General features: G+C 37.7%; 1 protein-coding gene across 1 annotated transcript in view; it reads left to right on the plus strand.

Annotated features, from left to right (window-relative positions):
* The window catches only part of TMEFF2 (transmembrane protein with EGF like and two follistatin like domains 2), a 300142-nt gene that overhangs the window by 233422 nt on the left and 53783 nt on the right, over nt 1–12937 (plus strand). Inside the window, exons 6-7 of the mRNA XM_087707692.1 lie at nt 4502–4650; nt 9479–9538. Of these exons, the coding sequence (XP_087563818.1) occupies nt 4502–4650; nt 9479–9538 (209 nt within the window). The remainder of the gene's footprint in view (nt 1–4501; nt 4651–9478; nt 9539–12937) is intronic.

A 12937-nucleotide genomic window follows, 5' to 3' on the forward strand; every position in this document is an offset into this window, starting at 1 on the left:
GCCAGCAAAACATCTGGGATTTGCACAGGCAATCACCCTAACGCAACTTTGACTTGGAAGTGCCAAAACAAAGTGGAAGACCAGTCCTAATAACCCCAGGACAATATACCATTTCTATGGGAATGTTGTATACTTGTGTGACATTAGTGTCTCAAGCACAAATATATAGCTCTAGACCACATGCCTCTAAGATCACTATATATGCCCGCTTTCAGGATTCGTAATGGATAAGAGTATATGCAACAAAAATGTTTACAGTATACAGGAACATGGAGCTGCCATATTGAAAATCATAAATAGGTTCCCATCAGTTCAGTGGTGGGTTACAACCAGTACGGCCCAGAATGGGCGTACCGGTGCCTGCTGGGAGCACCAAGTACCATTCTGGTACGGTGCTCCGTAGGGCCCACCCGCTCACCTGCCCGCACTCCTTACCGGTAGTTGAAGTTTTCGGGCCTTCCGCGCATATGCACGGAGCGTACAATGCCTGTGTGATGCTCGTTTGAGCAGCTGGAGCATCACAGAGGCATCACGGAGTGTCATGGGCAGTAAATACACATGCGCCGCTACGCGTGTTCATGTGGTGGACGCCCGGCCCCATTGCACCATACGGGATTCGGAACCCACCACTACATCAGTTTCACTAGGCTCTAAATCTGTTGGCTTTAATAACCAGCACCTGTCAGCCTCTGCTTTGCTGCTGCTTTGGCTGCCATTGAAATGGAGAGGGGGGGCATGGTATTTAGGAGGGGACTGATTGTTGTGCTGGAGGAAGATTCTAGAGTTTGAACTGTCCACCTTACTGCGCATGTGGAGGAGGAGTGTTTCCCGCCAAGGCCAACGGACCCAGCATTCCATCCTGGTGATGCCTTTCGAAGTTATCTCACACCTGACAATTGGGAGAATTATGATTGGACTGTGCACGGGATGCCAAGGGGAGGGGAATGAATTATACAATATATTATTCGCTTTCGCGCCTAAATAATCAGACTTCGCTTAGCTTCGCTTCTATTCATTTATAATTAGTAAAAGTACACTTGATTTCTATCAATGGAGTCCTGTGGTTTTCTTTCCTGATTTTTGAATGAAGAACGGCTGACAGAACCTTAAAATTAATTCAGCTGGGCATTTGCCAGATGCTGGGAGTTTGCTTTGAAATGCTATGCATAGTAGATCCTGTTCATTTTTCAGTGGCTCTCTAGAGAACCTAAAACCTTATGGTTATCTGAATTTGAAATGGAAATGGGAACTCGGTACACAAGGGTCATTTGGCCTTCTGAAAACCCATTCTTCAGCTGCCCTTTCACAGGCCTCCCTTTCGTTATTTTGCTCCTAAATGCGCAAATAGATATTATTATCCCTGCCTCTTTCTGTTCTTTAATTTGTTACTATTTACACCTGGAAATGAGTTCCATAAATTATATAGGAAATGCAATGCAGTGAAGTTAATACTGCTGCTGATTTAGCATTTCTTGCCTTTTTAAAAAAAATTGCAGCCTTGCAGAGCTTTAAATAATACACACATACAAACACACACAGAGTAATTAGTCTGGATTTTCTCAAAATACATCATCACAAAAAATACATCATCATAATAAAAAAAACCAGAGATGGCCATCCATTAATTTTGTTATATCTTTGCTTCATTATAGCAATTTCAGGTTGCAGAAGTTTTTTTCTCCCCAATGGATACATTTCGTTATGCTTCTCCAAAAGAATAGTGATGACAAAAACTTTGCTTATAAACCAGAACACAGGAATATCATGTTGCAATTGATGCATATTTTTATTGAGGTTAACCATACATAAAATTTAAGTCATAAAGGACATTTGGTAGGTGCTTCCCATTGCAACAAAAGTATCAAAATAAAAGATTTTTTGGCATTTTATCATTCATAAAATCTAGCATTGTGACCAAATTAAATATCCAAATAGATCCTCTATTGTATACATTAGCATATAATTATGATAGAATAATGTGTGTGTCTATTTGTGTATTAGTGTAATATACTGTATATACAAAAACTATGATGTGGGCATAATCCACACAATGATCAGATAATCATTCCTAAATGTGTCCTGAATAAACAAGAAGGTATTGAGTGTTGTGAATGTGATACAAGAAATGTGAGACATGAAATCTAAACTAAGTATATCTTCATGTATATTATGGTTCGTTACACAATTAGTCAGATATTCAGACTGGGTTTAGCATTTTTGTCTAGCTATGAAGACTTTTCCAAAGATCTGGAATAGGAAGATGCGTTATGAAAAGTATTATTATTTCAAATAATTTTATTCTACCTTTCATCAAAATTTGCAACTTTCCAGAAGTCTCTTCACAGCTTTCAAAAAATCCAAACCAAAATTAATTAACAACTCCAATAGCAATAACAAATTCATTGATGTAAAAGAAGGGAATTGAAATGGGGACCTCCAGAGAAAGGGAGATCCAGTCTTGGCACAACCACAGTGATATGCCAAGTATTTGTGCTTTGGTCACAGAACACTAGCCATCCCCAAAGATGTTAGTCAGTATGAAAAATTCTACGAACACAATGAAAAACTAAAATGGAAAAGAAACCCATTTGAGTTCATAAATTTAATGCAAAGCTGCCTAATTTTATTCTTTCAAATCAGTACAGTTATCAGAATTTAGCTTTACAATTTGCATATTGCCAGATTTCACTATGCTGTTCTATACCTAAAATCTAGGCTAAAATGCAGATTTGTGGAAATATGAAACACTAGAATATTTTAAAGGACAGACATGCGCATACAAAAAGGTAATTGAGAAATAAACAAAGTAGAATATGAAATGTCATTCTTATGTTTATAAAAAAAATTTCAGACTGATGAGGGAAACAGAATAAGTCAACTGGAAGAATATAAATGGGAAAAAATAGAGAAACCAACATTGAGAGACTCATGTTTTTTTAAAATTTTATGTAGAGTGAGTAGAGTAGGGATAGAGATAGGGATAGGAATGAGTAGAGTAGAGTAGAACAGAACAGAATAGATTTAGCCATTCTATTTTAGCCCAGATAGTTTTGCGGTTTAAAGATAATCATGAAATCTTCCCATTGTTTCCAAATAAAAGAGAGAACCATTGCATTTGCTATTGATCCAGTATTATTTGAATCTCAAAATAGGGAACATACACATTTTTCCACGGCCACAGTATTCCAAACCCTTGGTTCATATTTCTTTCAATACCTAACCCACAAAGGGAGGGTAATGGCTGGAGGAATTGTGGTGTAGAAAAATAGATGGGAATTTGGAAGATATCCTCCCTTGTACACACTTCTCTCTTGTATGTAAACAAGACAGACACTATGAAACATAATTTTGGCAGGTTGGTCAAAGGACACCATCAAGTTAATCCTTGCAATGATATAAATCAGGCCTCAGCGATGCTCTGAGTATTTTGCTATGTCCCCTCCAACAAAACACATTGCTGAAACATGTGAGATTATTATTTCATTACAAGGCAGAGAGAGGTATGTAAAAACTTTCTGAAATATGGCTTTTCAAGGCCATCCAGTCAAATAACATCTGAGACTTATATTTTTAGAAATTTGCAAACCGTTTCCAAACCGTAAAACAATGTACTTAGTACAATGCAATTGGGTAGATCAGTCATATGAAATTAATAGTAAGTGCTACTTGAAATTGATGTTTTCAAAGCCTAGGGAATAAATAAAGTTTCGTTCAAATAAGCCTCTCTGATGAAAGGTTTTCCTGAGCAAAGTGCTACTACGAAAAAAGGGCCCTGATCATAGCCAATATTGAGTTAGAACCTCCTTCTCTGTACAGTACTGCCTCAGATGAGTATCTGGATGGTAGGGAGTCAAGAAAGGCCTTTTCATGGCAGTTCAGGTAGTCCTCAACTTATGACCACAACTGAGCCCCACATTTCTGTTGCTAAGTGAGAAATTTGTTAAAGTGAATTTTGCCCCATTGTAACAACCTTTCTTGCCACACCTGTTAAGCGAATCACTGCAATTGTTAAATTAAGTTGTTGTTAAGTCAATCTGATTTCTCTACTGACTTTGCTGGTCAGAAGATCACAAAAGGTGAGCAAATGACCCCAGGACACTACAACTGTCATAAATACATTGCCAGTTGTCAAATGTCCAATTTTTGATCACTTGACAACGGGGATGCTGCCACAGTTGTAAGTGTGAAAAACAGTCATAGATAAGTTTTTCCAGTGCCGTTGTAACTTCAAACAGTCACTTAATGAACTGTTATAAGATGAGGACTACCTACTAAAATACTTTCGTTTTAGCTTTCTGTTGTGTTCTTTTCAAGACACTCATCCTCTGGCAAGCCCTCCCTTTCATTTTATTCACATTATAATTGCAAAGTCCTAGCAAAATCTCAGCGCTTCTTCTTAACTTATTATTGGTGTCATTTGTTTTTAAGTGAAAGCACTTCCTTTTACTGTAAAGCAATGCATTTTATTTTATTTTTTTACACGAGTTGTTTTTTTTTCCAGGTGTGTGTGCAACATTGACTGTTCACAAACCAACTTCAATCCTCTCTGTGCTTCCGATGGAAGATCTTATGATAATGCATGTCAGATCAAAGAGGCATCATGTCAGAAACAGGAGAAAATTGAAGTCATGTCTTTGGGCCGATGTCAAGGTAATGCTCCTAGCAAAATTCAATTGGAAAATAGCTCTCCATTTTTACTCTGTTATGTTTAAGAGAACTGGGACAGAGGGAGCTGGCATGAATTATTACGGTATTAGACATTTCTTATGTTTTCCATAGATTTTTTCAAGTTATGAACAGGTGTGACCATAATGTTCTTGTTATTATGGCTCACAGTCAAGAGTACAGTTATTCAGCATCCTTACATTCAATTGAAACAGAAGATAAACAACTGCATTGCTGCTACATCTTTGTACACTAGCCTAGATTTTTGACAGTACTTATGACATACCCAAACGGTGTCAGAAGTAAAGGAATAAGATATACCAGGGCTCTAAAAATAAGTTGAAATCTACATGCTAGATTCTTCATATCTTAAGCTGATTTAAAAATATTCCATGACCACAGAAACACGCACAGGTGGATTTACAAAGCTTTGTAGAAAGAAAGCCCATTTTGACAATACTGAGAGGTAATAAACTCTAGGTCAGCAGGCCCCAACCTTCCTGGCATCAGCAAACGATTGGCGGGGGGGGGGGATTATCTTCCATGGACTACGGAGGGATGGTTTCATGTACAACCGACATCCTGGAACGAGCTCCCCGTGGAGATTCGGACCCTCTCCACCCTTCAGGCCTTCCGGATGGCCGTGAAGACCTGGCTCTCCCAGCAAGCCTGGGGTTGAGTCCCCCCCCCTACTCGAATCTGCTGTGTCTGTTGTGCTTTTAAACTGTTTGTATTGTCTGATTGTCTTTGCCTTACTTTTTGTAATTTCCCCTCCCTTGGCTTTGTTCAGCCGCCCTGAGTCCCTTCGGGGAATAGGGCGGCCTACAAATTGAATAAAATCCAAATCCAATCCCAATCATGCACAGATGAAGCTTCATTTGCTTGCCCACCATTTTGGCAGCCTGGCTCCTAACAGGGCAGGGACCAGTACCAGTTCGTGGCCCAGGGGTTGGAGACCCCTTTTCTAGTGAGATTGGAAATGTACTCTAATAGTGGTGGTGGTTGTTGTAGTTCTCTTCCTATTTCCACTGCCTCGCTTGAAAGTACCAGGGTATCACCGTGAGGTTTCAGTCTGCCTCTCCGATGTTTGCGCTATAACCCCTATCATTGGCCTTGGTGGCTGGAGAGAATAAGAATCGTGAGAGCACCAAATTATGGAAGATGGCTAGAAATTGTGGGAGATGGAATACTTTGATTCCAAGTGAGAATGTAGGGTACCCAACTTTATTTCTGTAAGATTCTAAAAAAAATCCTCTTGTTTTTCTGACAAATTTATACCTCTGAAAATATCTATATAGCTCCGCTTTCCTTCATTCCCCCTTCTGTTATCGCAGAAAAGCTCCATTTGGGTTGTTTGTCATTGTTAAAGAAAAATCTGAAAGGAACATCTGGATCAAGGCCCTAATCCAAGATTCTGTCAGGTAATATCTGTAAAAGCTTCCATTAACATTTGGCAGCAGCTGATCATAACCGAGCCCAGTTCCAAGCAGAGCAACAAGATGAGACCAGGATTTGGGTTCTCTGCCTTAATGTGGAATTGTACTATTAACATATGAAGAACATAAAAGTTGTCTATTCTTGCATATCTCTATATAAGATGCGTTCAAGTCCAAAGTGGATTCTGGCAACCAGACATTAGCTGCACATATGTTCTGGGTACGGCTGTGATCCAGCCATAGATCTGTGAATGGTGTTTTTATTTTGCAAGGAAACATTCAACTGATCCCCAAAAATACTCTCACAGCTTGCCTTTATTATCACAGCTCTGTTCAGGCACAATACCCACCCAAGAAAATTAAAAATATGTAAGGGACATTGGACTATGAGTAATATCTCTTATGTAGGAAGTTCATCTTTCCAGAATGAACTGAGAGATCTGAAAGGGCTTTTGATATGTCTTCTTTACTCCAATGTGAATATAATCATCACTGATAAACTCCACTGTTTTACCTACCAAGACCAGAAACTGGAAGGTTTGGGGTTTTTTTCACAGATAGATAGATAGATAGATAGATAGATAGATAGATAGATAGATAGATAGATAGATAGATAGATAGATAGATGATAGATAGATAGATAGATAGATAGATAGATAGATAGATAGATAGATAGATAGATAGATAGATATAGATGATATAGATCAGTGGTCTCCAACCTTGGCAACTTTAAGACTTGTGGACTTCAACTCCCAGAGTTCCTCAGCCAGCAAAGCTGGCTGAGGAACTCTGGGAGTTGAAGTCCACAAGTCTTAAAGTTGCCAAGGTTGGAGACCACTGATATAGATGATATAGATATAGATATAGATATATAGATATAGAGATGATATATAGATATATAGAGATGATATATAGATATAGATATAGATATATAGATATATAGATGATATATAGATATAGATAGATATAGATATAGATAGATATAGATATAGATAGATATAGATAGATATAGATAGATATAGATATAGATATATAAAGTCACAACCCCTGGTATGCCCAAATGTGGGAGGAAGATCACACTTCCATTCTCTGTCCTTCGGCTCGTCACAAGACTAGCTGATGAGAGCTAAATAGCTTGAAATAGATCTATACTAGTCTCCCTTTATTTATTTATCAGCACAAATATAACATATATGTGTGTGTGTGTGTGTGTTTTATTTGTGCTGATAAATAAATAAAGGGAGACTAAATAAATAAAACACAAATATAACAAAGGCAACAGTAAAAATATTGGGTTTCTGTCGTGATGGACTCTTGTGACGAGCCGATTGACAGATGATGGAAGCAGTTAGCTTCCTCCCATAATTGGGGCTTACCAGGGGTTGTGACACTATACACACACACACACACACACACACACACACACACACACACACATATATATATATACATACATACATACATACATACATACATACATACATATTTGGAATCCAGCTGCATTTTTTGTGATGTCATGAACAAAATGCTATAGTTTTCCTATTAACAGAATGAATTTGTTTGCCATTGCTGCCTTCATAGAAGTGTTTTTTGATAACCTACAATCTTAAGATCTTCTTTCTAAATACAGACTATGCAACTGTGCTGGGCTTTAGAGATGAGGCAAGGCCAGGCATTTCTGTCTTGGTCAGGCACAGATGGTTCATCAACTTGATTTCCTACTCTCCAACAGAACAGAGACCTTATAAGTAAATAATTTGTTCTGACTACTGAATTTCATTTCCCCCCCAGTATGCAATAGAATGATATGTGCAGCAAAACTCCAATAGCAAAAAGATTTACTTTCCAGGATTTCAATATAGCCCATGCATGTCTGTTCAGAAATAAGGCTGACAGTACAGACTAGCAAATAAATGTATCTTTAATCATTTCATACATGACTGCTGTTTCTCATTTTTCCTCCCCGCATAATCTATTTTGGTTGTTGTTTTTTTAATTCTAGAGGGGAAACAGCTGACTCTCTCAAATATAACAAGTTCTCAGAAGCTCTCTTAATTAAATAAAAAGTTCATTTGGGGCTTCTGTGAGATTTTGTTTAGTTGGAAGGTACATTTATTCCCAAGAACTTGATTTGTTTAACTATAGTTTTTTTTTTTTAAAGGAAAGGTATTCATAATTTACACATTGTTTATTCATTTATTTATACTTTTAAATATTCGCTGAATGACTGGGGGAACTCCACAAATATAGCCTAACTGTATAAATGGTTCGTAATAATGCTTTACTTTCACAGTTTTTGCTAGAGGTTTGTGTATTATTAAATGTTTTATATAATTCTTTTGAGCTATTCTTATATAGCCATTATGATTTACAAAATGCCAATAATTTTTTTAAAAAACCGCAGCAATGTAACATGCATACAATGCAAATTGTCATTAAATTGTATCAGAAATGCAAATCTATTCTCTTAACCATTGTTTTTTCTTCTAATAAACATTGAGTCATTTATGTCCATCAAGACTTCCATTCAAATGCAAGTAAAAGCCACATTCCTCACAGCAATTGGTAAACTATCCGTAGTCATGCCTTTGAGCTTCCTCAGATATTCAGTACATCCCCACAGCTTTCACAAAACTGTTCATATATATAGATTGAGAACAAATAAGCCATAAGCTTAAAATGTTCCTGTTCCAACCAAGAGAAATCTGATCCTGAGGCCACTTCAAATTTAAATCCTCTACAATTTATCTACAGGAACATGATGGTTCAGTGGCTAAGACACTGAGCTTGTTGATCAGAAAGATCAGCAGTTCAGCGGTTCGAATCCCTAGCACTGGGTAACGGAATGAGCTCCCGTTACTTGTCCCAACTTCTGCCAACCTAGCAGTTGAAAACCATGTAAAAATGCAAGTAGAAAAATAGGGATCACCTTTGGAGGGAAGGTAACCGTGCGCCTTTGGCATTTAGTCATGTCAGCCATATGACCACAGAGATATCTTCGGACAGCGCTGGCTTTTCGGCTTTGAAACGAAGATGAGCACTGCCCCCTAGTGTCAGGAACAACTAGCACATATGTGCAAGGGGAACCTTTACCTTACAGTTTTATCTGAGGTGGTACAAGATGTGACTATGGTCACTAAATTGATGGCTTTAAAGGGGGGGTTAGATAAATCAATGAAGGACTCATCTATTAAAGATTATTGACCTTGAAAGTTCTGTATGATTTCTGACTTGTATTATTTCCCAGTACAAGAAAATTCTATCTCCTTCTCTTGTATGTCAGCATTTTACTGGGTGGTTATCATGAGAATAATTTACCCTAGCAAGCGATTTGATTTCAGTTTGCAACCAAAGTAAACAAATGCAATGTCTTTCAGATAACACAACTGCCACGACAAAGTCAGAAGATGGACATTACGCAAGAACAGATTATGCGGGTGAGTTGTCCCACCAAAGGTAGACATGTTTTTTTGAAAAGCAGGCGGGGAAATATGTTTGAGGAAAAATTACGTCCTAAATGAAAGTTTTCTTTCATTTCCCATGAAATTGGAAAAATAGGATTATCCCCAATAGGAATTCAAGCTTAAGTCAATGAATTGAAGCAATTACTATAACTACAGGGGGAAAAAAAATCCTTGTCTTCATTTTTCCAATCCCTCCCTCTAAAATTAATTGGTGAGATTGAGAAAGCAGATACTCCTCAAAAAGCCTGAAGATTTTACTTGGGTGCATAATGCACAGATTTCCAAATTTCATCTACTCAGCACCAAATGTTATTAAAATGAATGGGTAATATGGATTGAGAAGAAATGTAAAACTGGGTTTTTGCTCCAGTCTGTATTTAAATCTTGCAAACCAATCTGGGAGTTCATATTCTATCCAGCCCCAGATGTATTACACTTTTGCTCTTTGCTCCAAGAATGACTGAGGATTCCATTTAGAAGATGGAATTCGTTAGCTTTAAATTGACATGTATTTTATTTTATTTTGCTTTCATATACAGAATACCCGGCTCTCATTATGGTCTTCTTCTTAACATTAAATCTGTGGAGGGCTGGTGCTGAGAGAGCTTGGTTGAAAGAGACTCACTTGCTTTTAAACCTCGATCTTTCATGGGCTTTGATTTTTATGAACCATTAGTGTGGTTGTCTGTTATCAATGGACTACCTTCCCTTTTACATGAATGAGAATGGAATGAAAGTACATGCAATATATTTCTTGGGTTAAAATATGTTAGCCTTCAGGATAATTGTACCCTTCCTTCAGATTTCCCCCAGATATGTTTTTCTTAAGCTTATGATATTGAAATCAATATAATGCAGTTCTAATACTTCACGATCAAGGTAGCTCCCCTGCCAGATAAATACAGCATTTTAACAAAAGGCTGAAATAAATGAATCAGTTGATGTTACTGCTTTTAAGGTTGATCCTTCTTTTCATCTAAATGAGTGAAATCTCCCCCACACCCCATTTTTTCTTGCTGCAAGCCTTCACATTAATCATGGTGGCATCCACTGTGTTTAAATTTCAATTAAAAAAAAAATTCAACATGTCACAAAGCTGGAACCAATAATTTCTTACAGCTTATTTCTAGCTCTTCTCTGGTTCTAACTGGGATAAACACTGCACCATACTTACACTTGGATGCAAAGTTAATTAAGTATTATAGAAGGGGTTGTTTTTAAAAAAAAATGATAAATGGCTTTAATTTATTTGAAAACACCAAACAAAATATAACCTCAGCTCTTTGTAATATAGCAGTTTGAAATATAATACATATGTAAATATTATTTAAGGTTTTATCAAACATCGTTTGGTGAGGTAGTCCCTTGAGTTTATTTTTATTTTTTAAATCTGCTTTACTAGGAAGATTAAGTTTTAAGGCGTCTTTAAATGTTTTGTGTACATTTTAACAGCTTGGCTTAAGGGCTGAGAATAGGAGTGCCAGGAATGTAATCATTCTAAAAATAAGTCAAGAAAGGTATTTTCCTTTCCACTTGCAATTTTCTTTGAGATGAGTAAAAAAGAACTTAATGAAGCCACAGTCTTTTGAGTGCTTGGCTTATAGCCTTGTTACACTAAATAAGAAATGGTGAAGCATCTTTTATTCATTAAGATTTTACTATCCTTACTTGACAGCAAAATGTTCCCTGCTTCCCTGCAATGCATAATGTGAATTAAGAATAAGATACACCAGTGCACTCATAGTGGAACTTTTTAAAAACTGTTTTCTCATTTTGAAATACCTTTGCCTTATGAACAGCCCTGATGCTCCATATATTAAGCAACCAAGTTCACGGAGAGCAATTATTGTAGCCTTCCTCTAATCCAGTGGTTCCCAAACTTGGCAACTTTAAGACTTGTGGACTTCAACTCCCAGAATTCTGGGAGTTGAAGTCCACAAGTCTTAAAGTTGCCAAGTTTGGGAACCACTGCTCTAATCTGTTGGTTTCCAAATACGTTAGGACTAAAGGGGATAGCTAAGAATTTTGGGACATAGTCCAAAAATATTGTGGACCATAGGTTATGAAGACTGCATTATAATATAAGTAGACTTGATCCTTTGAAAGAAAAATTATATGGCTTTTATAGGGGCATATTGCTAAAGTGAAACTCTAAAAAATGGTACACTATACTTGCTTATGGGACGTGGTTGCTCAGCAGCTACGATGCTGAGCTTGTCGATCAGAAAGGTCGGCAGTTTGGCGGTTCAAATCCCTAGCACCGAATAACAGAGTGAGCTCCCGTTACTTGTCCAGCTTTTGCCAACCTAGCAGTTCGAAATCATGTAAAAATTCAAATAGAAAAAAAAGAGACTACCTTTGGTGGGAAGGTAACAGTGTTCCATGCGTCTTCGGTGTTTAGTCATGCTGGCCACATGACCATGGAGATGTTTTTGGACAGCACTGGCTCTTCGGCTTTGAAACAGAGATGAGCACCACCCCCTAAAGTCGGGAATGACTAGCACATATGTGCAAGGGGAACCTTTATCTTTACCTTCACCTATATATACTTATCAGTCAGCCACTTTTTTTGACACCTCGCAGCAAATGTAATCCTGTTAAAACTCATGCATGGCCTTGGGGTACCCAAAAGAGATCCTAGTTTGGTTTTGCAAAATGCAGGTATTCCCCAACATATGACCACAGTTAACCCCCAAATTTCTGCTGCTGAGCGAGACAGTAGTTAAGTGAATTTTGCTCCATTTTACAACCTTACCACAGCTGTTAAGCGAGTCACCGTAGTTGTTAAGTTAGTAACACGATTGTTAAGTGACTCTGACTTTGCTTGTGAGAAGATCACAAAAGGTGTTCACATCATTCTATGACACTCCAACTGTCATAAATGTGACTCCATGGCCAAACATCTGAATTTTGATCACATGACCATGGGCATGCTGAATAGTCTCAAGTGTGAAAAACAGTCATAACTCACTTTTTTCTGTGCCATTGTAACTTTAAATGGTAATTAAATGAACTGTTGTAAATCAAGGTATTTGACCTTATTTGGCCAAAATTGTTTTGCAGATATGTGCAAAACATTTTCATGGCACTCCACCAATGCTCAAACATTCCGTTCCAGCTTTAAATGTCCCAATGTTGAAATGGGTGCTTTTGATTTTATCAGACTTTTTGAAGTCAGAACATCCCATTTCCGACATAAGGTCTTCTGATGAGAAGCGTGGTGGCACAGTGGTTAGAATGCAGGACTGCAGGCTACTTCTGCTGACTGCCAGCTGCCAGAAGTTTGGCAGTTCGAAACCCACTTTGACTCAGACTTCCATCCTTCAGAGGTCAGTAAAATAAGGACCCAGATTGCTGGGGGCAATATGCTGA

Source organism: Thamnophis sirtalis, unplaced genomic scaffold (genome assembly GCF_051295495.1).
Source record: "Thamnophis sirtalis isolate CommonGarterSnake01/CBP01778 unplaced genomic scaffold, rThaSir2_p1.2 scaffold_1, whole genome shotgun sequence".
NCBI classification, from domain to species: Eukaryota; Metazoa; Chordata; class Lepidosauria; order Squamata; family Natricidae; genus Thamnophis; species Thamnophis sirtalis.